Source organism: Corapipo altera, unplaced genomic scaffold, assembly GCF_003945725.1.
Source record: "Corapipo altera isolate COAL_440 unplaced genomic scaffold, ASM394572v1 71, whole genome shotgun sequence".
Classification (NCBI taxonomy): domain Eukaryota; kingdom Metazoa; phylum Chordata; class Aves; order Passeriformes; family Pipridae; genus Corapipo; species Corapipo altera.
The window spans coordinates 3936484-3963346 of NW_020884916.1; the positions used below are offsets into that span (position 1 = coordinate 3936484).

General features: G+C 47.5%; 2 protein-coding genes across 10 annotated transcripts in view; one reads left to right on the forward strand and one right to left on the reverse strand.

Moving 5' to 3' along the window:
• B3GAT1 (beta-1,3-glucuronyltransferase 1) overlaps nt 1-3691 on the forward strand; it is a 54386-nt gene extending 50695 nt beyond the window's left edge. For all 8 annotated transcript variants that reach the window (XM_027655467.1, XM_027655473.1, XM_027655472.1 and 5 more), the window contains one exon: nt 999-3691. The gene's annotated coding sequence lies outside the window, so the exon portion shown is untranslated. The remainder of the gene's footprint in view (nt 1-998) is intronic.
• Nucleotides 2856-26420, reverse strand: GLB1L2 (galactosidase beta 1 like 2). Of its 2 annotated transcripts, XR_003529693.1 has the most exons (20): nt 26300-26420; nt 21646-21843; nt 21360-21428; nt 20951-21046; nt 19669-19777; nt 19298-19390; nt 17711-17792; nt 15022-15086; nt 13078-13162; nt 12390-12527; nt 11722-11802; nt 11407-11513; nt 10877-11023; nt 10387-10458; nt 9496-9574; nt 8263-8350; nt 6392-6506; nt 5377-5493; nt 4732-4910; nt 2856-3270 (listed from the first exon to the last, which is right to left on the reverse strand). XR_003529693.1 is itself a non-coding variant. In XM_027655465.1 (19 exons), the coding sequence occupies exons 1-19, from the start codon at nt 26380-26382 to the stop codon at nt 4824-4826; spliced, it is 1911 nt and encodes a 636-aa protein (XP_027511266.1). In that variant the 5' UTR covers nt 26383-26420; the 3' UTR covers nt 4193-4823. The 2 variants fall into 2 exon arrangements, 1 of the variants encoding a protein (XP_027511266.1); XM_027655465.1 differs by lacking the exon at nt 2856-3270 and having other exon boundaries at nt 4193-4910.
• Nucleotides 26421-26863: the final 443 nt, after the last annotated feature.

Consider the following 26863-nt stretch of genomic DNA (forward strand, 5'->3'; position numbering starts at 1 on the left):
GGAAAATGCCTGGTGAGAGGCTGAGAAGGAGAAAAATGCAGGGAGTAGGAGTTTAGGTAGAAGTTATGCTGAAAAAAAAAAAAGCCTTGTCTAAACAAAAAGGTTGCCTTAACTGTGCTAATATAGCTAAAGGACAGGGGTGAAGGGTGGGGATTCATCCACCTGAGGAAAGCTAAAGCAGTATCAGCAAAAGGATTTTTAAGTCAGGCAGAAGCTTTCACTGAAGGAAGAGTTTAATTTTTATCCACATCAAAGCCACAGAGAGTCAGTGACAAGGTAGGGAGGGTGTGGATTAAAGCCCACTGAGGTGTTTGTCTAAGGTGAGCATGGAGCATTTTCCTCAGTGGAAAGGAGGAAGGAACACACACACTGATGGCTGACTTGCACTAGTTCATGCCCTGGCTCCTCACCTTCATTACCTGAGCACCCTGGTGCATTCAGCCTCCTGGATTTCTCGAGGGCACACTGCAGTTGGTTTGCAGGAGTGAAGGATGGGCTATTCACCTGTGTCTGCTTCCAGGCTATGGAGCTGTGCTTCATTATTATGAGGAGAAAAATAAATGCACAACTCCCTTTAATTGGAGCGCAGAACCAGGCCTGGAGGGGAGAGGAGGTTGCTGCTCTTGAGTACAGAGAAGAGCAGCAGAGGAAGGGGGTAGATTTGCTCAGCAGTGGTGTATTTTTAAGAGTAATGAGCTCTCTTATGGCACATTCCCTGAGGGCAGCTGGATGGAGCCCTGGCTGCTGCAGGGGTTGCTCTGTGGCCCGTGGCAGGGCAGCAGGAGAGCCTGGCCCCCATTCTCTGAGCTATATATATATATCAGCTGTGCAGAGAGGCCGTGGCTCTTCAGCGCTGTCACAACTGCTGCTCCCCAGCCCAGTTGCTTAGCAGCAGAACTCACGGAGCTGAGCTGGGTTTTGGGCTGCTTCCAAGGGGTAGCAGCTAAATGCAGCGAGGCAGAAGGGTGATATACATGCTGGTTGTGTCTCTGTTGCAGAAAATTTCTTCATGCACAGCCTGCAAGGTTCCTCTCCACAGCATCCGACCGGCCAGCCAGGCAGGAGCCAGGACCTCTGCTGACTTCCAAGAGTTTTAGCGTACTGAAACCAAGCACCACTGCATACATAACCCCCCTGGATCCCCCTGCCCTTCCTCCTGGACTTGGAGCACAACCAGATGCTCCGGAGGTGGAGAAAAAGCACAGAAAACCCAGGACTGACGTGAGCTCCAGGACAGGAGCAGCTGCCTCGAGGGATGCTCGGTTTGGGAGAAGTGCCCCAGGGCTCCCTGCACTGGAGCCTGGCCCAGCTGGAACAGGGGGCTGGACTGAGGGGCTGTTTGACAGGACCTGAAGGCCAGGGTGGGAATGTCCACAGGAGTGTGTTGGCCCCGGTGAGTGGTTTTTCCTGAGACACACGAACCCCGTGTGTGACATGAGCAGCTCTCTGTCCGTGGAGGGGACAGCTGCCTTCTGAGATGGCACCTTAGCCCTTAATTTTAAACCTACTTTAATCAGTGTTTATTACGCTGCACAAGACAGGGGGAGAGGGGGGAAAGCAAGGCAGGTTAGAACAAACCCATAATTATCAAACAAACCCATAAGTATCACTGTTCTCTTTGTATTTCCTCCCCTTTTCCTTCACTGGTTTCATGGTTTGGAGGGCACTCTGACACACTTTGTGTTCATGGAATCATAGGAGGGTTTGAGCTGCAAAGGAATTTAAAGGTCATCTGCTCAAACCCCTCTGCCATGGACAGGGACACCTTCAACTAGACCAGGCTGGACAGGGCTCAGAGCCCTGTCCAACCTGAATATTCCCAGGGATGGGGCATCACCCACCTCTCTGGACAACCTGTGCCAGTGTTGCACCACCCTCACTGTAAAAAATGTCTTCCTTATATCTAGTCTATCCTCTTTTAGTTTAAAACCATCACTCCTTGTCCTATTCCTGCTAAAAAGTTTGTCCCCATTTTTCTCACAAACCCCAGCTGAAGAGATGCAACACTTGGGGGACCTCACCAGAGTGGGACAGAGGGGCAGAATCACTGAGCTGTTGATCCTTACCAGTTCACCACCCTCCCTGGATGATGTTTACAGCACGTGGTTCTCTATTCATCCACACTAAAATAATTACAAATGGAGTTAATGAGATTGTTGGGGACGTACACCACAATATTCACCCAGATCTTGGTTCTGTTTAGCCCTAATTTGGTTCATGTGAGCATTAGGCATGGCATTCTCTGAAGGGTGCTCCTACATAAAGGCAAATTTCCACTCTCAAAAAATAAAGTTAACTGCTTAAAACTAGGGACTGAATGCTAAAAGGTGATTTTAGTGCATTTCCCATTTGACTGGAGTGTATCCTTCAGCCCCAGCCCCTTTTCCATCCTCCTGCAGAGCTCCTGGTGTGAAAAGCCACGCTGGAGCAGTTCCCAGAGTCACCTTCTGATGGATAGAGCAGCACCCTTGGAAAGGGGATCCCGTGCTTAGTGCTGTTTCTCCAGCACCTGGCTTGAGGGAAGGTCAAGGAAACCTTTAGTCACCTCTTTCCTATCCTGTAACATCAAAGGACCCAGGACAGAGTTGGTGGAAGGGTGTTCTCTGATGAAATCATGTTTTGCTTCTCAGTGACAGACACAGGACTGAGCAGTGCAGAGGAGGGACTTGGGTGCTACTGCCTTGGGTGACTCTGTGTCTGCTGAGGAACAACCTGAGGTACAACATGTCCCTTTGCAAACCCCCAGACTTCCTCCCCCTTTCACAGCTGTTGTCAAACCTTTGATCACCCCCTGCTGTCCCAATTCTTTAAAAAAAAAAAAAAAAAGGTCTGAAGCACAATTTTACCTTTGAACTGAGGGAAAAAGTAATCCTGGAAATAGGCTTGGTTATTTTTAGCCCTAAAACAGGTAGAAGTGTTAAAATGCTCTGGGTTTGATTATTGGCTTCACGGTGCAGAAGTCTCCCCTTGGACTAATGACATTGTGTATTTCCTGATGTTTCAAAGGAAAATATTTTTTTTGTAAGTTATTTTCTCCCTCTGTATATCAGAACCATTGGGGAAAAGTTGCATTCTTTAGTTCCCAGCCACAGAAGCCTTTACAAAAACGTTCCTATAGATGCAATGGCTGAAGCACTACTTGCATAGAAAGTGTTGGATGCTGCTGGGAACGGGGGTTGTTATCCTGGATTAAAATAGTAGTTCTTTGCACTCAAGCAGATTAATCCTCTTGTTGTATTGGCTTCCCAAGTTCCCTTCAGTCTGTAAACCCTACAGTGGAAAGAGACATTTTTTCAAGGACTACCACGTTCTCATACCATTTAAACAGTTTCCAACTGATGTCCTCTCCGAGCTGCACGTTTTGGTTCACTACTCTTAATTCCAATCCCTGCTGGGTTGCAACCTTCCCTCCTTGGAAGGAAATAACTTTCAGAAAATGCAAAGGATGGAGTCCTGAGCACAGCCCTGCACATTTGCTCTGGTCACACGAGCCTGGGCCCTTCCAGCTTTCCCAGAGGCTGCTGTGGCCCTTGGGAGCAGGGATAGATATGTCCAGTAGGACCAGCTCTGGCCAGGATGGGGTGTGTTACAGCTGCACTGTCTGTTCTCAGTTTTAAACAAACTGTATTTAAATTTGTTAAATAAAATGATGGTTTCTAAGAGCCAGGATACCCTGCAACTCCATTACAGAGCCAGTGCATGGTTGGTGTTTCTCTCAGAGCCCGAATCCTGTTCCTGGCACAGAGAGCAGGGGCTGAGCAACTCCTTGGAGGTTCTGAATGGATTCACAGCTTGAGTTTGATCTCTTCCTCTCCCTAAAGAAACTGCAGCTCCTCTGTGACCTGCAGCTGGTGAGTTAAAACAACTTGTCATGTTTACCTAAATCCTGAGTTTCTGCTTGGAGGGACAAAAAGAAAAAGAAACCAGGACCCAAGATCTCCCAGCGGGTTTAACTAGAAAGTATGGATGTGTTCCCATTTGTAACTATGTACACAATCCCTTTGCTTCCATCCCAACCAAAATCTGATCCCTGCTCGTTTTACAAGGGGGAATTTCATTTTTAGGTGCTTCACAGTGTAAGCCCAGGTGAGGAGAGGACTGCAAGACTCACTTATTCTTTTCTCCTCTTTGAAAATTCTCATTCCTGCCTGGCCTAAAACATAAGGATTTGACAGAGGACAAAACACATTTCACTTTTTAAAACTTGGTTTTTTTTCCTTTTGAGAGAGAGACAACCTCCATCGTAAAACTGAGTGGAAAAAAAAAAGCTCAAATTAAAAGTCATTTGACAACCACCTTGGCTTCCAACAACTGAACAAATAACGGCCTCTTTGCAGAGAGAGGTGCTAAAATCTGCCTGGAAGCACAACAAAATGGTTTTCCACACCTGATTACCCACACGTTCACCAACTATTTTCTCCCTACCTAATTATAAAAACAAGGAGGCCAGTAATAAGACAGTTTTAAAGTCACTGGAAAGCTGAGCTCAGCTTTCGGTTCAGATGGCTTCGGTTCTTTCTTTCTCTCCCACCTGCCTCCAGCACCTTTTTTACTCCCCTACCTTCACCAGATGGTCCAAAACATGCACAGCCAGCCAGGCTGTGGGTCCTCAGTAGTCCAGGGAGATGAGCTGCTGCATCCATCCGTCCATCCATCCACGAAACAACGGACCCTGCTTCCTCAGGGCCCATCCCCTCCTCTGAACTCACTGCCAAAGGGCAAATCCTTTACCTGGGTCTAGTGGAGATTAGCATGCCCATCATGTCCCCAGACATGCAACCAGGAATGTTCAGGATGAACCAAACATGGGAGAGCAGCTCTCCTCAGTCCACGTACTGGGTCCTTCCCAAGTAAGGGATGTCCACGGACTGGATGATCCGGCCCGCCGTGCGCTCCTCGAAGATGACAATCTGCAGGACACAGGGGGATCTCTGAGTGGGATTCCTTCATGCAAAGGCTGAGTTACTCTGAGTATTCTTAGGAGGAAAAGGCACATGCTCACAGCAGGGGAAGGAAGCATCACTTAGAAGGATCAATCAGGGCGAGTCTGACCAGTAACCGTGATTCTCCTTGGGCACCACGTGGTGCAGAAGTGAATCAGCATCACATCAGGTGTGTCTTGATTCTGAACTTGATGCAGTGCTTTGAAGTTTAGCTGCCAGTGTCTTAATGGTTGTCAGAGCCAGAGGAGCTTTAGAGCAGCACCTTCCCTAATTTTTACAGACCTTAGGAGGTAACACTCTCCCTTTATTGTGCTGGCTTCCAGCTGGAGATGGGTAATTAATATCCTGTACATGTCTGGCTCTTTGGCACGTGGCTCAGAGCAGGATCTTTAACAACACAAACAAAGAGCAATCCCCCCCCCTTTCCCCTCACCTCATTGTCCCCTTTCTTTAACCAGGGCCCAGGAAGGTAGAGAGTTTCCTGAGGTCCAATTTTCCAGTAGCGGCCCAGGTTCTGCCCGTTGACAAACACCACTCCTTTTTCCCAGCCCTGGAATCAAGGCAGAACATGGAATTACTGATGCAGCTCTGCTGCCTCGTTAACATCCCCCCAGGAAACTAAATCTGCTTTCACACTTGCATTCTTTCCAGCCACTTTCCACAGGTTTTCTGCTTGCTTTCCCTGCCCAAATCCCTGAAGCCATGAACATTTAAGTAAGCCCTGTTGAACAGGAGTTATCCTTAATGTACTAATTAAAGGGATAAAGCTCTCAAAAATGTGCAATTCATGATTCATGCTTGCACAGGAAACTTCATCCTTTTGAACAGACTTTATTCCTTCCCAAGCATGGAATATCTCCCCTCACCTCTTTCCCAGGTGACAGAAATACTGTATTGCTGCTGACTGGCATCATTTACAGCAAAGTATTAATGGGAAAGTGAGCAGTAAGTAATGATTGGTTGGCTCTGAGGGAGGGAAATCAGAGGAGAAAGTTTAATAGTGCTTAATATCTCATCTGAAGTTCTATGCAGGAGCAGCAATCTTCCACAGAAAGACAACAGGAATGCCAACTCCCATGCTATGCCTATGAACAAGTGACTCTTTCCATATCACACTGAGGATAAAACTAGTCCTTCCTTTATTTTTTGTGCCCATTAGTCTTCTAGTAAATAGAAAATAGCATTTGTATGTCAATAAAAAAGACTAAGTGGTCATTAGCAGCTCTGCTGGGTCAGTATTGCACATGTTTTTTCATCAGGACAACCACAGACTGAACAGAATTAGCTCCCAGCTGGAGAAGACTCTACACCCCAGAATAACTCTCCAAGACCAGAAGAAGACTAAAGAACTACAGAACTACAGACAGAGCTCAGTCACAGCTAGTGCACAAGAAGAGTCTCTCTAATCAGCTTTTGAAAAATCTTGATCAAGAAAAAGCAGGACTTGCCTGTAGCTTCAGGAAAGTGTCCTGTGGCTGTTGCTCTATCCACAGCCTTCCACGGAAAAACGCTGGACCAACAAAGTAATCTGGGACTGAGCTCCATCCAGAAACTTGCTGCAGGCTGAAAGAGAGGGACCCACTTCAGACAGGTGTGTACTGGAGCTACCTGGCTGTGTCTTCATGGTCACAGCACTGGGAGCCCAGCTTGTGGTCCAAGAGAAGGATATCTGGGGCTACCACCAACTCTGATACCAAGTGACAGGACAAGGGGGAAGGGAGTCAAACTGAAAGAGAGAAGGTTTAGATTAGATATTAGAAAAAAACTCTTGGCTGGGAGGGTGGGGAGGCCCTGGCAAAGGTTGCTCAGAGAAGCTGTGGCTGCCCCACCCCTGGAAGTGTCCAAGGCCAGGTTGGATGGGGCTTGGAGCAACCTGGGCTAGTGGAAGGTGTCCCTGCCCATGGCATGGGGGTGGAATGGGATGAGCTTTTAGGTCCCTCCCAACCCAAACCAGTGATTCTGTGATAAAAGGCTCTGCTTCATGTTGGCTGCTGAAGTGCCCATCCTCCTCCATGGTGCTTGCTACAGGAAAACCTGCAGAACTGACAGGATTCAAACCAGACATTCCTGCCCAGGAACATGAACACATCCTTGCAGGTTTGCAGGGGCAATCTCCCATTATTTCTTACCTCTGGCAACAATTTGGGAGCAGGGCACAAACAGAAGAGGAAACAAGGAGTGGAGAACCCCACAGAAGAGGAAACAAGGGGTATAGAATCCCACAGAAGCCTTGAGCCTCTGTCAGAACATGTTCCTGCTGACCCTTAGGAGCTGCATCTCTTGGACTCAGGGAAGTTATTGATCCAGTGCAGCCTGACTGCTACTGAATTATTCAACTAAAAGCCTGTGACAGTTCCTTTCACAACACTCTGCTCCCTCCTCCCCCGTGGGGACTGTAAGCTGATTGTGTTCCAGTGCTGCTGGTCAACAGCCAGGAACTGAGGGCAGTGGGGACTAATCTTGCTTTTATTTGGGCATGGCAGCTCACTTGCTTTAAATGTTCCTCACTGGAAATATTCCTCTTAACACCCTGCAGCCCAAAAGCTTGGGAGTTACCCTATCAATAAACATCCTTCAGGCAGCCCCCCAGCACCTGGTAAAATTGTCCTTGGAAATTTCCAAACATGGACTTTTTTCCTTTGCAAAGCCATTAGAGTTTAATGTTGCCTCTCTCTCCTTCCTACACAAAATGGGGGAGCTGTGTTATCCTGGGGGATTGCTCATTAACAACATCACTGAAGAGTCTCTCTGGATCATGGCCAGAGTCCACAGGGTTTAAACATGCCTATGATTTTCTGTATCTGCTGACAGAGACTCCTTGATGTCCCCTGACAGATTTCCTTTCTCGAATTAAAGCACAATAACATAGAAGAGAGGAAGCCATCTGGATTGTTAATGTACTATTAGCAGCTTTCTAGAATTAATCCACCCCTTGAAGTCTGAATTACTAAACATATCAGCCATACTGGTGACTTCCAGGAAGACCCAAACTTCTCCAACATGTGGGGACCCACCCCTTTGGCTAAGCCCTGCTTTTACCTACCTGATCTAACCTGCAAGCTGCAAGGAAATCTTCAAATCCTCCACAGAGTGAATACATTTCATTCTAAATAATGGTATGGATAATCTAGCACTATTTTCTGCACTATTTCAGGCAAATCTATCAGCAAGGAACTTCTCAGTGCAAAAATCCACCTCCCTGCTGTTACCTCACGTTGCCTTTCTCATACATTTAGCTGCTCCCTATTAGATTTTGCACTGCTGGTAAACAGGTGGTTTCAAAGGAGGAAGGAAAAAAAAATGTTTAAATCCCACAAACCTTTTCATGAAGGCAGGTTTCATCTCCAAACTGTAAATCTTGAAGTTCCTCAAGGGGGTTTTATTCAAGAAGACGTCACCAATTAAGCCTGTGAGAGCAATGGGGGTAATGAAGAGCTGAAAAACAGCTAAAGCTGATGGATTTTCCTATTTGAATGCAGGGAACAGCAGGGGATGGAAAGCAGCCACGTTCTGCAATGGCATTAGAGTCCATATGGTCCCATTGCTCATCCAGACTGAGTGGGGAACATTACTACACATTGGCCTCTCCATTCTCTCCTTTGCTTCAACTCACCAAGTCAGTCAACAACTCCAAGCAGAAAACACTGCTGGCACATGCAGCAGGTGGGGGGTGGTTGGTATTGTTGGGTTTTAGTTTATTTAGATTTTTTTTAGAACAGTGAATCAGTCACTTCTCTAACAGGCACAGCAAAATATGACACAGGCAAGCACTGATGCCCACTGCTGGTCTAGTGCTTTTCATCCAAGGATCTTAAGGCACCTTAATCAGTAATTTACCTTTATCTTGTTATAACTATTCTCCCTATAGCAGGCAAAGCCTGAGTTCTGCACTTGAGGCTGCCTAAGCACCTCCTCTGCATTAAATAAAATCAATACAGTCACATGTCTAACTCCATTAATCTATTTTATATAGCTTTTGCATATAGTTTCCCTGCTAAAACAGAATCCTGGGGTTTCAGCTTCTCCCAGCTCCACAACTGTGTGTGACAGACTTGAGCACTTCAGTAAATTCTGCTCAATAGGATGCAGTTCACTCCTGATACTGTGTGAGTTTTTAAATGGTGTGATTCTCCAATATCAGCCCCCCGGGGGAAAACACAGATTAAAAAAGGTATTTTCCTTCTCTCTCTGTGAAGTAAAATGCTCACAGAGCAAGAGAAAGGGAATCTGAGCATCACCTAGGAAACCTAGAGGAGAGCAAGATTCAGTGATGGCCTTGGGTTTAGCTGTACCCCTATAAAAGAAGAATCTTTAATGCAAGGCATTAAACAGCCACAGTTTTTCACCTGTGACCCTCCAGACAGGGGGTGATGAGGTTTTTTGACACATTCCCTCCATCCTACCATTCCCACCAACTCCCAGTCATGTCCAGCACCACGAGAGCTGCACTGGGCCCTTAGTCTGGTGCTGTGCAAAGCACACAGACACTTCTGCAGGGCTTAAACTCAGGAGAACTCTCCAGGACAGTCTGAGAACACAGAACTTAACCCACCTTTCCTCTGCTCATTCAGTGCCAGGCCATAATTGACACGCCCACGGTTCTCTACCAGGAGCTTCAGCTGCCTGAATCCCTAAAAAACAAAAGGAAGAGCATCAGCTGGACCAGCTGTATCACCCTCAGTGCCTGGTTAGCAGAGGTGTTTCAGAGGGAAGGTGGCACCAGTACCTCTGGCAGCTGCCATTTCTCACTTTACTTTAAAGTTACATCACTGAGGAGCTCTCAGCCTCTGCATGGAAGTTTTCTGGGGTTTTTTCCTGTTGAATTTTGAAGTCCCATTTGGATATCACCCACAGAGCCAGCAGTGGAGTTTGACACAGGACAGGCTAATGTCATAAATCCTCCCACAGACCTTAAGAACAACTGGTGTATCCACCCCCTCACCTGCTCCTGGAGCCACACAGAGCTCTCTTGACATGTGTTCAATCAATACATTAGTCTTGGTGCCAGGTCCTGCCAGGGTAACACTGCCCTCAGTCTCCCCTCATTTAATTTGTGACCCAAAAGGTGCAAAAGCCCCCAAACCCTCCTTAAAACCTGCTTTGTGCTAAGGAAGATGAAGCCTACACAGATTTAACCTGCACAAACAGGGTACAGGTACTTGATGTCCAAGTTGCAGCTGTGGCAGGAAGGCTGGCAAATTGTGTGCAGCAAGGACTACAATAACTTGAATTTTCTCCATGGAAAAGTATTCAAACCCCACTTTTCCACCACAAAAAGTAACTTGGCAGTGAGATGGTGTCCAGTTTGGGTGTAACAACCATTCCCTGCTGTACCATCTCGTCTGGGGTAGGTGGGAGGTGCCTTCCTGAGAGAAATTCCTCTTTAGTGATCCTGGCTCTGTTATCCACACACTGCTACTGTGAGCAACCCCCAGCTAGTTACCTGTCCCTCAGGAATGAAGAGCTCCACTGTGTTGTAGTCCAGCTCACCCACATACACAGTGTTAACAAACACCTGCACAACAGAGCACACGAGACAAGAGCAACTTCACATCAATTTTACTATAACCATGTCTTGCACAGGTTACTGAAGTTGTATTTGGGGAGAAAATTCTCTCTACCTGAAACCAGAACTCAGTGTCCACAAATGTGTCACTGATTCAAGTCCAGGTGGGACAAAAAAAAAAAAATAAAATCACAGTATTTCTCAGAATATTCAACATTCTCAAGTTTAAAGATATTTTAAGTTTTAGTAAACTAGAAACTCAAATTTAATTACAAATGGTAAGGGTTGGGGCTTAGGTGAGAATTGGAAAGAGAGAATCACACTCCTAATATACAAGTTCACATTTCCCCCCATTTCCTGCCTGATTTTCCAGACCAAAGCATTTCCATCCCACTCCAGTGAGTCCCAGCTGCCCTCTGGTCCTTACCTGGGCTCTGTCACGGACGTGGTTCCTTGTGTGCAGTTGGCCACCACCAAAAATGACAGTCTCATAGAGCACATACCCATAGGACTGCCCAGTGCTGTCGTTTAGATGCAGATTTTCCATGTTAACAGGAAATTCTGACTTAATGGGCTGCAAAGGAGAGGCAAATGGAATGTCAGGAGTGGTTTCTCAGCACTGACAGGCTGGTTTCAGACAGGTTTACACTCTGCCACAGGGTACATCTCCCTGGGAGCCTCCTGGGAGCTGCTCCAACCCTAATTCCCTCATGGTTCTCTGAAAGCTACAGCAAAGCACCAGAAAAGGGAGCCAAGGACTTGCAAAACTGGAGTTCCAAGAGAACAGAAGTAGCAGTAAAAAAAAGTGAGATAAAAGATTTGCTTCTTTTACATATTCTTGACAAAACATTCCCCAACTTTCTCCTCATGGGATAACAAGCCAGTGCACTAATTGCCTTTTGCATCTAAGAGGTGATGCCTTTTAGGTCTGAGATGCATTAAAATAGGTGTTCCTACCTGTAAGAGAGATGGTAACACATCCCAGAGAGAGATGTACTGATGCAACAGGATTGCACCATAGGATGCCTTGCTTTCAATCATGGGAGGCAGAGGAAGAGGATGGCCTGGGGTGCAAAAAAAAAAAGAGAAAGATGGAACAATGATTTCAGCCAACACACATTTAAGGCCCCTCCAGACCTTTTGGTTCCTCTCCCATCTTTTGGAAATATCCCCCAGCCAACCAACCAACTACAGCAGAAGGGCCAGTTTAAACCATTCCCTCATTTAACACTGTGGGTAGAACAGTATTTTGGTTCCTGGGTTTATAATTACCAATGATCACGCTGAAGAGTTGTCTGAGCTTGAAGAATTTGGATGTGTAGTCTCCAGCCTCTGTCAGCACAGCATCATAGTCTGGAAAAGCAGCACGAGTGATTTAAAAACATACAGCAGCTCTGGGACAGCTTCATGCAAGAAGTAAAAGCCCAAGACACAATTTTCATGGCACTTTAAGTTGAGTGAATGTCACTAAAGAACCACTAATTTGGAGAAGAGCCATTCATGAAGGAGCAACATACTTTTAGAGACCTAATTTGCACATAATCCAGAATTTCACACAGGATAAAGTCAACAATTAAGCATTTTAACAAAAGGCTGTTGGGATGAAGAGAGATTTATGGTACAGTTTGACTTGGTAAAATCAAAAACCAGAATGGTATCTTGGAACATCATCCCTCCCTAGAAAGAAGAGAAGCAAAGTCATCATCTGTGCTGCTTCTGTTTGCAACTAATAAGGGGATCCTCCACATCCTGAAATGGGTTTGGAAATAAGAAATACTAATGTAAACCCTCCTGTTAGACAGGTATTTGCTTCTGAGCTCATTTTTTTATGAGAAGGGGTTCTACTGACCATTTCCAAGCGTGTCTCTGTCACTGTCACTAACCCAGGGGGAGTCAGAGCTGTACTCCCACCACAGGCAGGGCAGTGCAAGAAAACTCACCATAACTGGTGACATCTGACTTGTACTCATCAGCTTCCAGAGCCCCATTCATGAAGCCAAAGTTGGTGCCTCCATGGAACATGTAGAGGTTGATGGATGCTCCTGTTTTGAGGACACTGGCCACGGTGGTCACCATTTCTGCAAAGGAAGGGCAGTGCCAGAGGGGCCACAGACCACAAATCTGGGCTGTAACACTGCCAGGAATTCAAAGCAGACACAAACACCCTGCTCCCTGTCAGGCAGCCACCCCTGTGCAATTACAGTGATTTGTGTCGTGGTTTGTATCTTGTACTGACACTTTGGGACACATTCATACATTCAGATAATCCTCTCCTCTAAGTGAAAAAGGGTAAAGGTCATGGACTCCAGCAGGAATTTTGCTTTTAAGCACCAGAGTTGTAAGGACTACTCAGCCAGACTCCTAAACTGAACACACTAATGACCCAATTACAAAGACAATTGCAGGAGGATAAGAGAGTCATTAAAACAGTCTTATATAGCTCTGTTTTCACTGCACTTTAGATGCCCTGGAGGTTCTGGAGCTGTTGGTTTATTTTTTTAGCACTAGTCTTCCTAATGAGCTTTTAACCACCAAGAAGGTGCTACACTTGCAAGAGGATTAAATTCACCACATTCCCACAGGAGGTAAAATGCTCCCCTGTTTGCAAGGACAGAATTTGGTGCTCACCATCTGCATCAAAGACATAGTGAGGGCCTCCCCAGTTATCAAACCACCCAGTCCAGTACTCCATCACCATCTTTGGCTGATCTCTCTGTGTCAAAAAGAAAAACAGAGTTAAAACAGATTCAGGGCAGTCTTCCACTCACCCCTGTTTTCGAGAGAAGCATTGTTCAAATCCAGTTCAGTGAAATGGTTTTTATAAGAGTGTTTTCTTCTCAACTGGCACAGACAAAAGGCAGCTAAGGAGCTCTGGACATGTGAGGAACAAGATGCTGTGGGACACCAATGCCCAGAACAGGCAAGCAAAGCTTTGTGCCTCTGCACAAAGCAAAAACCCCAGCACACAATCAGGTGAGACCAAACAATTCTGGATGCTGTTGTTTGGTAGAGCTGTAGCAAAAAAAAAAAAAGACAAACCAACTGTCACTGTTTAGTTTCTGCTAGAAATCCACATTTATAAATGTCTGCTTACGTGCCATGCCACTGCCAGCTGAGAGTTTGCAGGTGCAGGGCAGGCAGTGCCTGCCAAGGTAGAACAGCAGACCTTAGCTGTTAATGCCTTTTTAATGCTGCATATGGTGTTGGCAGGGAAGAATTAGCCTTTGCAGGAATTAGGTCTTCATTAAAGGCTCTGCACACAGAGCAATTGCTTCCCATTTGTCACCCCCTGCCAGCTCCCTTAGCTCCTCAGAATTCCACCCAGACAGGACAACATGTGCTGCCACTCCAGCCTCGTGGGCTTCATTTCCAGTCAATTTTGCCTTTTATTGGGTAAGGGCTCTACCTGATGCCACAGGAATTGGCCAAGGTAAGTGGCACTAAAGCAACTTGTATTTCATTAGGAGAAAACAACTGCCTGTAATCACCTAAATGTTCCAGGTATGGAGCAGCTCTTGGAAATACATTGAATTAATCCATCCCCAGTAAACCAGTCACAGAAGGAATTTTATCACCCTCTGGAACAAAAGCTGGTAACAAGGAAAAGATAACACAGCTTAATAATCCCTAAAAACATGAATAACAGGCTTCCTATCTTGTAATTAGTCAGTGTGGCAAAGGAGGAGCTGCTTTTTTGGGACCATGTTGCATTCATTTGGTGGGGAAGGTGCCACCTTCTGTTCATTTGCAGGGTTTGGGGAATTTTAGAAGACCTAAAGAAGGTGAAAGCACATGCAGCAGAGCCTCTTCTGTCAGCACAGGAAAAGAAAACAAATGCAAAGTGCAGGATTAAACATCCAGCAGCAAGGCTTCCTTCCACAGCCTAGGAAAAAGCCAAGGAAAGGGGTGAGAATTGATTGGGGCTGGGGGCAGATGTCAGCTGTTCACAGCCTTCATTTGGAGCAAGGAGAGCAATGGGAAGAGGACAGAGGATGCAAAGAGAGAGACAACCTGTCATTAAAACCAAAACTTGCTGTTCCCTCACTACTCCCTCATCACAATCAGGATACTTTTCACATCAAGTGTTCATCAGGCAATTCCCTCCCTGTTCACCTCTCTGACAGCACAGGGGGTTAAAGATGCTCAAGTGACACACTAAAACTTCTTCAATCTACACTGAAAGAGGTATTGGGGGTGACTGCAGCACCCATGACATTGCACCCTGAAAACTGCAGCAGAGCAGCAGCCTGCAAACACCCTCCTGAGAGCAGCCACAGCATCAGGGTAAAAGAGTTTGGGAAAAAGATGATGGAACTGCAGGAGAGAGGTCTGAGAATTGTGAACTAGGATGTTACTGAGCATCCAACCCCTAAGAGCTACACACAGGGCACAGCTGGATGGAAAGGTGCTGGATAACAGCACAGTTAAATCCTCCTTCACTGATTCCAGAAGGATTTGGCCTGATGAGAAGGAAGCCCCAAACCAACACACAAAGCCCAAACAGACCAACAGTGCTTCACTTCTAATGCTGTCCTGGACAACCTGCATGAACAATGTGTTTCTGCATCTTACCTGTACTGTGTCCAGATATTTCAGTAGCCCAGGTTCCAGTTTCTGAAAGTTAACAGTGGCCAGTGCTATTGGGAAAATAAAAATGTATTCATTTAGACTCACACAAAATGTGTACAAGACCATCTCTTTAGGCATTAGCCCAGCACAAGCTCAGGGGGAACTGGAACATCTTCTGAACCACCAAAATAACCTCCTCAGAAATTTCCCATCAAAGTCTTTGCTTGGTGTGCAGAACCCAGCTGAACCACAGCACACAGTGGAATCCTTGCAGGACATCATTTAGCTCCAATGTTCAGAGCTACTAGAAAGAGAGAGCATCAGAGCAGCTCATGGGGTGTCACAAGCTTTAATTAGAGCCTGTAAAGCACATGGAGATCCTCAGATAAAAGGCACCACATAAAGGCAAACTTATTAGAAAGTCCTGTGTGGATGCCACACTGATCTCCCAGGCTTTAGCTGCAGGAATTGGTACCCAGGCAATATCCTACAGCTTGTCATGTCTGTGGGGGTGAGCAAGAGGAACCACAGGACAAGTGAACCAGAGAGAACTGGAATTGGAAGAATTTTCTGTGCTTCTGCCCCGTGCAGAGCAGGGAAACCAGCTGTGTGTGCTGCAGGATCTTCAGGCCCTGCAGTGGGAACACCTGCCTGCAGGACAGAAGACACTAATCTGGGATCAGTGTCTCAGCCCCTGGCACACATTTGAATTATTTTCATCCTCTTCTAGCCCGTGGTCACACTGGTATTTCTTCCAACTTTGAAAATGCAGGAGCAATGATATGATTCTGTACTAAAAATCAACTTCTTACAAGAGAGCTGGGATCAAATCCAGCCCCAGTTGTGTCAGACTGAGCACTTCAAACAGAATATTTACAGAAGAAAAAGCTCACTTCTCACTATTTATACCTTGATTTTAAGAGGCTGATCTATGTACTGTGCTGAGCTAAAGAAACTGGCACAGAAAACACGAAGGGAGAACAAAACAAAACGTGGGTTTAGCACTGATGTAATACATTAGTTGGCAATCCTGAAGGAGAACAAGCCCAACTCTGCTTTTCATGCAGATTAACAGCACACCATGAAAATGGAGAGTCCCCAAAGCCCTGCTGATCCTTCTCACAGGATCCCACATACACACCACTCCCCACCACGGTCCTGGAGGGACACCAGAGGCTTTATTTTGTCACCCATGAGCCCCAGAAGGGCTGTACCAGGTCAGAGCAGAGCCACTCAGCTTGGACTCATGGAATGGTTTGGGTTGGAAGGGACCTTGAAGATCATCTTGTCCCTGGGCCATGGGCAGGGACAGCTCCCACTATCCCAGGTTGCTCCAAGCCCCATCAAGCCTGGCCTTGAACACTTCCAGGGATGGGAAGTGATCCTGACTCTCCTTTAGCTCCTTCCTACCCACCCTGCTGCTGCCCCACTTGGAGCCTCAGTTATTCCACACACCTGACTCCTGACATTCTGACTCTGATGAGCAGATTGTTGTGACATCCAAGAGTCAAACCAGTATCCAAGAACTCTCAGCATGAACACACCAGAAAAGGTAACTCCAAACAAGAAGGAGCTCTGAGGCAGCAAAGATTCCCTCAGGAGATGAAGGCTAGGCAGGAATTTCCACACCAGCCCTTCCCCTTCCAGCTCTCTGGCAGGGAGAGAGTGACTCTGTGTGGTCACAGCTGAAAACTGCTGCACACCCAAAAAAACCCAAATGAGAACATCACCCTACTGGTGAAGGCCCCTGGACTTCACTTACTGAGTTTGTCCCTCTCATACTGTCACATAAAAACAAGAGGAGGGGAAAAAAAGAGAGGAAAGTCTTCCCCTTTAACTATCTCCATGGTTGAGATTAGAAAATTAACATTATTTCCGACTGAGTGATGACAGGAGCACTCCAAGTCTGCACCCTGCAAACACTTCATTCAGGGAAGCAACTCCTCAGGCAGGCAATGGGAACACAGGAGAGATCAGAGGCCAAGGACAGAGTAAATCTCAGCTGAAATGATCTGGAAATCAGAGAATCAATGTTACACTGTGCCCCAGACAGTCAGATTTTAGGGCTCAGTGGAATTCAAACAGCTGCACCTCCATTTCTTCACAGGGAAAAGAAAGAGGATGGAAGCAGCATTTTTAAACTTTAACAGAATTAAATTTTTTAAAAGGGAAAACAGCCATCCTTTGGCACTGTGCACATCTGATCCCCTCCTTTACCTGCCTAAGGCTGCTCACCCCAAAACAAGCTTGCTGAGAAGACAAGGCTGCCCCACAAACTACTGGTAAACTTACAGAATGTTAGAATTCAGAATCAAGCTTCTGATGGACTTTTTTCTTCTCTTTTTAATTGCAAAGCAGCTATCTTAGGAATAAGTTACTACTGCTAGTAATTGCTGAGGTCCTTGTTTAATATACATTGAAATGAAGCAATAAGTAGTATTTTCAGCCTTGTAATCTGGCAAAATAACAAAAAATGCTGGGTGCTGCCATCTCCTGAGTCACTGGGAAGTACAGATGGCCAATCCTGTGTTGTACCTCACATGGAAAAAACCACCTAAACCTTTCTGGGAAGGGACTGGGCTTGACAGAACACACTTGATGGGTGCAGCTTAGTGCATGAAGTGTCCTGTTCTCCTTCCAAAGCCACGTTCCCCAAGGATCACAGCCTTACCTTGTCTCTACCAGCACATACCTCCTTCCACCAGGCCAAATGACAGCCCATTCTTGTTGTCTGAGGTCATCAACAGTTCCACAATCCCTCTCTTCAGCAGGGCCTAAGGTAAAAAGAGGAAAAGCCATTGTGTCAGTACACCTTTCATGGCCTTCACCTTTGGGAAGGCAAAGGCAGTGCACTCAAAAGAGTGAGATAAGAACAGGGATTTGAGGTTTTGTGTGAGTTGGGGGTGATTTTTGATGAGTATTTAATTCCAGGAAGATTGCAACTTGGCCATATATGCTAGATGTGAATTAATCACCTTGCCACATTCAAAGCCTGAGGCCCAAACCAGAACAAAGAATAAGAGCCCCACCTCACATCAGATCCCACTCCCACCAAAAAGGAATCCCTGCAAATCCTGCTTTCCCACATTTTCATCTCTAACCACTCCACTTCCTTGGGTGCAAATTGCACACAACCCCAGAATATGATGAAACAGCACTGCAAAAATACACCCACAGGCCTGGCAAGGGGATCTGTCCTGACAAGTCTGGGGAGCAGCCCAAGCTCCTTCTTCCCTGAGCCATGGAAAAGCAAGGATGAGTTTGCAGACCTCCCCCCCACCCAGAGTCTCTGTAGCCCATTTAGGGCTCTGAAAACCATTTGTTTGGCATTATGTCTGTAACTTGTTGTGCATGCACTTCCTCTTTAACCTTGTAGGCAAAGTGACATCACTCCATGAGGTGGAGTTGGTGCAGGAGCTGGTCCAGCTCTAACAGATTAACACTCCTGCCACGGGATTTATTTGCTTGAAGAACCTCTGTACACCTTGAGCAACAGGACAACCTGAGCCTCAGGGTGAAGCTGAAGTACCCAAAAGGTTACAGAAAGATGTGATAAAGCTGTAGCAGGAAACACAATTTACAGCACATACACACCGGAGGGTGACCTCCCTCATGTGCAGCAACACTCTTAAGCATTCAGTGAGAAGAAATTAAACAATAAACCTGTTAAAACACACTGCAGATCTTGTTATCTGCCTGACTTTGGGGGTAAACAACCAGGTCAGACTGCTGTGAGATCCACCAGGATAAGCTGTCCTAGGGGCATAGGCCAACTCCTTATCACCCACTCAGAGGCAGGAGCCAGGGCACAGTCTGATCTCTTTTTGACAAGGGGTAAAGGAGGCCTTAGGCAAATTAACCTGCCTGATGCTGAGCCCCAGATTACACAAGTTTAGGAGTGTGCTGATTCACATCAACCTTCCTCCCAGGAAAGTCAAAAAGAGAAAACTTTATCTAATGTCATCTAAGAGAAGCAAAACAGGACCCCCCAGGAGGAGCTTCTTCAAGACCAGCTATGCAATGCAGATATTCCCTATTTCCCTATCACCCTCTGCTCTGGAAGACACAAGAACACAGGCTTATCAGCACTGAGAGGGCCACGTGCCTTCTCTTCCACTCCAGGAAGAAACATCCTGGGAAATGCAGCTGCATTAGGGACTGACGCTTTCAAGAGTCCCTGAAGCCACTCTCAGAGTTATTCAGAAGAAAGAACACACTCTCAGGAAGGTGGTTTATGGGAGAGATTGAGCACAGAAAGAAGTAGAAGTGCCACCCTTACCATTTTGACATAGGTCATGTAGTTGGGGTCTTTGGCGTAGGAACCGTATTCATTCTCCACTTGCACTGCAATGATGGGACCTCCTCTCTTGTACTGTGGGCAGTAAAAGGGAGTTGTTGTTCATCATGATTTCTAATCCCAGGGAGCAAAATCACAGTGGCAGTGTCTTGCAGGAAAGATGCACCAGTCTCAGATGGACTCAGCTCCACCCTCCCATGCTCCCAAACAGACACAGACAACTACAGCCCTTGCTGGTTCCTAGAGCAAAACTGGTACTTCTGTCATTGCTTCAGCCTGCTGCAGTTACACAGAGCTCACAGCCACTGGGCAGTCAGTGCCCACCCCTGGGGAGGGCAGAGGGTTGTACTTGCCTGGAGAGGGACAACAACACGCATCAGGCGATCGAAATAGGCGTCCACGGCCTCCGTGAAGCCCTTGTAGGTTGTCCTCAGCTGCATCTCTGGGTCTTGCAGCAGCCAGCTGTGGAAAAACAGCAAACATAACCTGTTCCAGTCTCCTGCCCAGTCGAGCTGCCAGAGGTAACATCAGCCAGAGCTGGGCAGGAATCACTGGTGTTCCTGTGCCACAGTGGACAACACCAGGAGTGCCAATGACACCCCACCATTTACACTTTCAAATCACCTCAGGCTCCAATTGCCAATCTCTTCCCCTCCTTTTTGTTCTGCACTTCAGGCCTAAACTATTTCATAAACTTGCCCAAATATTTCAAGGGCTAACCTTATCTCTCTAAAGGTTACTCTGGAATTCCCTGCATTCCCAAGGGCGCTCTACAACCAAGTGCTCCTTCATAAAGATCCCAAACATGGCTCAAAACAAAGCTTCCAGTCATTGTTCCCATTGTTTCTACTTACAAGACTTAGTTCTGTTTGGGTTTAACACAGAAAAGGGCAATTTGTTGAAGAGCACAACAACATAGTGCTGTAACCATTTCAACAGAGTGAGCTTGTGCCTTCCTTGTCTCTGCAAAAGGAGGGATTAACTAATATCCTTCCAGAGGCCTGAAAGACTCAACTCCTCTATGCTAAATGCAGCTCAGCAGGCTTACAAAATCATCCATAAAATGGGAATAGTACCATTGCTCTTTATCAGAATTTTTAAATCTGTCTGATAAAAAAACACGTGGGTGATGTGACAACACCTCAGCTCTCAGAGCCTCTTAGAGCAAGCTGTGTGCTTTAGGGGAAAATACAGAGTGTCCTTTAGGGGACAGTACAACAGGAGGCTGGAAAGTTGTGGGTCTTTATTACTGCCACCCACTAATACAGATGTTCTAGCAGGACTTTTAAAATAGACCTGAGATGAAGCAAATTCTTACACCAAGCTGCAAATACTGTTCACAGACTGTCAAGGTGCAACAGCAATAGATAGGTTCCCCCAGTTCTGTTTTCTTGCTGTAAGCATTATGCCATAACACAATTATCATTTTAAAGATAAACAGTAAAAAAAAAAATATTAGAGGAGCTCAGTAAGATAATGAATATTCACCCACTTTGGGGACACAAAATAAATATCCCCATCCAGCAGCCAGCCATTCCAAAGCAATTCCTTTGAAGGAGGCTCAGCTGTATGATCAGGGAGTTGGGGTTTTTTTGTCCCAGATGCTTCCCTCAGCTGAATTATTTACCCACTTACCTGGGCAGACCACCAAGGTCCCATTCTGAGCAGATGTAAGGTCCAGGACGCAGAATCACCCACAGCCCATTTTTAGCTGCCAGGGAAAGGAAGGCCCTGGAGATACAGAGAGCAGCATTACTGTCTGCCTGCAGAATCCCTGCTCCACACCCTCCTAATATTCCAATCACCATGAAATTCAGGTACCAAAGCCAGCAGGGAATTGCTTGATGAAGCAATCCAACTATGCTGGATTGGTGCTAAACCTCCAGAACTCCAGAAAGCAGAGGGAGGAATTTAAGTCCCCATTGCCTGAACAAGGTACAGCTTTGCTTCAGGAGCTGGAAATGACATCTTCATCCAGACACCCCCCCACACCCCCTCCCAGAGAACAGGAGTATTTAATAGCAGAACTGTCTGTACCACATACTCTAGATCCAGGTTTTGACTGAAGTCAAACTTCCCTCTTTGTTGCTCATGGAGGTTCCACGGCACGTACCTGAAAGACAGAGTTAGGGCAGGGGAGGTGAAGGATAATGCAGTCTGGGATGCTTAGAAAGAAAAGCTGAGGCCCCACTTCTCTCTTTTATGCCTTTTCTCACAATAAGAAGTACTGTTAACATTGTTATGGCCCACTGGAATTCATGACAAAGTCCCCCAGAGGAGGGGAGAGGCTGTGAGGAACTTGGACAGAGCCTTGGAGGGAGGGCACTTACGTGGTGAGGGTGTTTAAGCCACAGGCTTTCATTTTAAGCATCCGATCTTCCCAGTATTCCCTGGGCACTCGGAAATAGTGCATGGAACCCCCAAATATGCGGAAAGGCATTCCTTCCAGCAGGAACTGGGAGTTCTCTGTCTGCAAGCCAAGGGTCCTTCCCCACAGCCCCAGAGGGGTCAGCTCACTCCAGTTAAACCTGGAAGACAGAGACACAAGTGAGCATCCTGGGGAAATGATGTGTCCCCCCAGGACAGGCTGCTCCTTCCACCTCACCCAGCAGGACCAGCTCTGACCTTCCTGCTTCTTAAGAAAACCACACTCTTTATCACACAGAGCATATAGATTGCTCAGAAGATTATAAAACAGTTGGGAGATCTTCCTAAGATGTGGATTTGATATTCATTTCACGAGCAGCTTCCATCCTGAATGCCCCAAGCCACTCTGCCACACTCTACAGCTGAAATGCAGCCCTGCTCAGGCACAGAGCATGGAATTCACTTGCTGAAAACACAGGATGGGAAAGCTTTCACTCACAGTATCCACAAACACTTCCATAACTTATGAAATTTAAGATCTCCCTGTCTTTTAGTGGATGGCACACGGTGGCTGACTTCCAGATCCTTGTTCCCACTGCAGTGTTGCCATCCTGAATGTCTCATGGGCTCTGGTATCTTCCAGTGCAATGCATGGAAAACTAAAAACCCCTCACCTGTTCCCTGTGAGCAGAGAACCTTTTCTTTAACTTAATGAATCCCCTGGATTATATTCATCACCAAGGAAAGACTAAGTCAGCTGTCCCCACAAACTTACCTCTGCCCACATGGCTGTTATTAACTCCTGCACATGTTATTTGCCCCAAGAACTGGAGCAAAGGAGACACCAGTCCCTCAGCACTTACCAGGGTGAGCATTCACACTGTCACAGCTCCATCAGGTCAGCTCCTGCACCAAGTTCCCACTGCCTTACAGACTCCCCAGCTCATTTTGGCTGAACCAAGAAAACATTTCATCACCAAGCCCAGCTCCAAAGCAGTTCCACTGCCTCCATCAGACCACCCCAGTTGCACAGCTCTGAATACAGAGTCACACAATGGCAGCTTGTTATCAGAGCCAGATGTGAGGAATGAATTCCCAGCTCCAGAAAGCAAGAGTGACCCAGACATTTGGGAGAAACATCACACTGAGAGAAGAGAGGAGCACCTAAGCCTTCAGCTGTTGGCTACACTATGTGTAAAGCTGTTATTAGCAGAGGGGGAGGATGGCTCAGAGCTCATGGGATTGCAAACCAGCAGCCTGCAGTGACTGCCTGTCCTCTGACAAGACAAGGAGACTACAAAGGAACTAAATCTAAGACTTCCAGGGTACTGCATGGGCTGGCTGACAAGCTCAGAGGGTACCTGTGTAGCACAGCATTCTCACAGGGCTCTGAGACAGCCGGCAGCAGGCAGGGGTAGTACCTGGAAAAGGAAGCCAGATTAGATATTCACTGCCTTCAGTCACCATTCATTGCCAAACCATTCACAGAAACAGTGCTGAGCAAGGACACAGTGATGTATCCATTCAGAACGTGGTGTAATAATAACAGTTTATGAAGATAGAGCAGCTCAAAACGGAGAAATCAGTGCAAAATACCAATCTGCCATATTTAAAGGGTGACTGCCTGAGTAGGACCAGGATAGAAGATGCTCAGCTACCCAAGAAAGTGGGGACAGCCAAATAATGATGTGAGGCTGGGAAATGGCAGCATTGCTCCCAAGGAATGACCAGGAATTTCAGCAGCAGGGGAGGAGGTTCTCAGTCCACCACAGGACATATCCTGTGGCCACCTGCCTTTCCATTCTGCTAGAACCATCCCACACAGATTGTAACTTTAGCAATTCAGATCCCAAAACAGCAGCTGCATCTACTTCTATTTCTTGCTGGCAAGTCTGAGGTGGAAAGCTCAAAGGGGTCTGGAGATGCAAAACTTCAATTTTTAAAGATTAGGTTGGGAAATATCTAAGTTTCCCAGTTGTTTCTGAGCTAGATAGAGCCCTAAATTACCCTGCACACAGAAGTACTGCAGACTGTGCCAGAATGAAGGCTGTGCTCAGGAAGCACACACAGCCAGATAAAAATAAACTAATCACTTAAGCTCATCTTCCTAATCCTGGGCATAACTAACTTGGCACATTTTCTTCAAGTTTCCTGTCTTAAAATTCCCCAGCTCTAGTATTTTTTCTCACCAAGGAGGACTGGTGGGAAGCTCCCAGGCTCCCAATATTTTCAATGTATTATCCTAGATATCCTGAAATCACATCTCTTATTAGGATCTGTTTAAGTAACCTCAGAAAAAACACTTGTGTGACTCAGCAGAGCTTCATTCTGGAGCAATCCAGAGTTGGATTGCCACAGTTTAAAGTCTACCTGGGCTCTGTGCTTCCTCCTGAGAGCAATTTATAGCTCCCAGGAGATTCTTTTTCTCACTTCTATAATGACAGCACAGGTTGCAAAGAATCTTTTTTTGCTTTGCTAAAGGTTACTGGCCTATTTTGTCCCTCAGTAGCCATCCATGGAAGTGTTCCAGGCCAGGTTGGACAGGGCTTAGAGTAACCTGGGCTAGTGGAAGGTGTCCTTGCCTGTGGCAGGGGGTGGAACAAGGTGATCTTTAAGGTCCCTTCCAACCCAAACCATTCTGGGATTCTGAGAGTCTCTGATTTCATCTCTGCTTCAGGGAAGTCTCCTTTTCTTTTTGCAAAAAATATAATTCTATTACCAAGTACCCCAGAACTGAGATTGTGAAACTGGGATGGACAAATTAGTCCTTAATGAAACAATCTGTATATTTAAGATGGAATTTGAAGTGCAAAATATGACACATGGAACAGGAAAGTCCCAGTTAACTTCTGAACCAGACAGCTGTAAGACACAAACCTAGATGAAGTCCTCTCTACTAAAGAGGCTTTGGTGTTAAACCACCACATTTCCAGAACAGCTGGGACAAAAAGCTATTGCGAAAGAAAAAAGTCATACCAGGGAAAAGAGCCTGGAGACCATTAACTCGCTTTGCTGATGCTGCAGGATGTGCTGCAGAGGACAAGGGACTTTGCAGCTAATCCCTAAGCTCCACTGGACCTGCCTCACAGGGCTTTGCTGTTTATTCTGGGCTTCCTCTTGGCCACAGGAAAGTGAAAGCTCTGAGCTGCCCTTGCTCCCAGCTCACTGTCCTGCCCCACAAGCCCCCAGAGCCCATTCACAAGGCTGGGGTAAAAATCACCACATTTTGTAGCACAGTTTATTCCCAGGTGACCTGGACAATGGAGATAAACACCATGTACCAATGAATACAGTGGTTTATGGATACACTCTTACAGGAGACAGACTCCCCTGCCTTTATCAGGTATTGGTTTGCAATAATCCTCTCTAAGAACCCACGTGGTACAAACCCAGGGCCAGCCATAAAAGAATTTTGCTTCTAATTATGCAAAGATTCATCAAGGCTTTTCCATAGCTCTGAGCAGTAACTTCTGACTACGAATTTAAGAACCCGTTATAAAATAACCAAGTGGCAATAAATAACTACGTCTTCCCTTGCCTGTATATTCCACCTCCATATATTTCCATGTATATTTCCATGTATATCTCCAGCATTTCATTGTCAGGAAGAGCTCCTGTCACTTGGAAGCCACTGTGCACCTCTGGCTGTAATAGGGGAACACACTCGTCCAGGAAAGAGCATCACCCCCAAAATGAACCCCCAAAACACACGGGATCAAAGTTAGAACCTTGAATAACTTCTTGGTATTACAGGTGGGCTCCAGAGGAACAGCTGCTGGCCTGGAGTGTGCAAACAGGAGCAGAAGAAGGAAGATAACAGGGTTAGACAGGAGAGGTGGGCACGGCCCCTGGGTACCACACTGCTCCATCCGTGTGGCCACCGGTGATATGGGGACACAGGACGGGGAGAGCCAGACCCACAACGGGCTGGAGAGAGGGAAACAACACTGTGCGAGAGCGTCAGAGAGAGCTCCAGAGCTGGGTTAGATCCGCGGGAGCGATTGATTTGCAAAGTGCATCATCCATCAGCACGGCGATGATGTAAAGCCTCTCCGGAGCCAAGGTCGGCAGGAGAGCATTTGCCCAACAGAGAACCTGATTTATGGCGCTGACAACGGGTCTTCCCCCAGCCATTACTTCTGGAGACGGACAAGAGCGGTGGGTATCAGGTGCAGCGTTTATTTAAAGCTTTAGGTAATTCCGGCGCGGCCGCAGCGCTGCTCGCTCCGGTCCTTCCCCCGCTCCCGTTCGGCCGCAGGAATGCTGATGGGAGCGGGGGGCTCTGATCTCACAAGATGTGATTCTACCGAGCCTGACCCCCCGCACGTTAATCCGCCGGCAGCGCGCGGGGAGCGCAGCCGTTAATTACGTTAATTCCGTTAATAACCGTCCCCCCCCCCCCCTCCCCGGCCCCGATCCCATCCATCCATCCATGCGCAGTTCTCCCGCAGCCAACCCCATTCCCGGCGGGCAGGGCCTGCTCCCAGCAGGGCACCGCCACCTTCCCAACCCCTCCCCGCCGCCCCCCGCGGGGACCCCCCGCCCGCCCGCCCGCCCCGCCGGGGGCGCGACCCCCGCACGCCTCCCACCTTCCCCCGCGCCCCGCCGGGGTCTCACCTGCGCAGCAGCAGCCACACCACGAAGAGGAGCAGCGCGGCGGCCCCGAGGCGGCGCTGCCGCCGCCCTCCGCACGGCCACATGGCCGGGGGGACCCCGCCGAGCCCACCGGCCCCCGGCCCGCCCGGACCCCCCGGGCCGCGAACCCCCGACCCGCCGGGCGCGCACAGCGCCCGCGCCCCGCCCGGCCCCGCCCCCGAGCCGCGGCTCGCACGCCATTGGCCGTCCGACCCGCCGGGACACGCCCACCGGGCATGCCCCCCGCCTCCCATTGGATGCGGATGCCGCGCGCGCGCGGGGAGGGGCGGGGCCTGCGAGGGAGAGGGGGAGACCCCCGGGAGAGACCCCGGGAGAGAGAGACCCCCGGTATAGAGAGACCCCCGGGAGAGAGAGACCCCCGGGAGAGAGAGACCCCCCTGATAGAGACCCCCGGGAGAGACCCCGGGAGAGAGAGAGCCCCAACAGAGAGACCCCCAGTATAGAGAGACCCCCGGGAGAGACCCCCAATATAGAGACCCCCTGATAGAGACCCCCGGGAGAGACTCCGGGAGAGAGAGACCCCCG

What these genes read in the sequence shown, in the direction of transcription:
- GLB1L2 (XM_027655465.1), bottom strand. Translation starts at nt 26,382, where the DNA reads ATGTGGCCGTGCGGAGGGCGGCGGCAGCGCCGCCTCGGGGCCGCCGCG. An exon ending in ATTTGGCCTGGTGGAAGGAG is followed by an intron (nt 15,087 to 17,710) that starts GTATGTGCTGGT and finishes TTTTCCCAATAG; the next exon opens with CACTGGCCACTGTTAACTTT. An exon ending in CTATGTCTTTGATGCAGATG is followed by an intron (nt 12,528 to 13,077) that starts GTGAGCACCAAA and finishes CTTCCTTTGCAG; the next exon opens with AAATGGTGACCACCGTGGCC.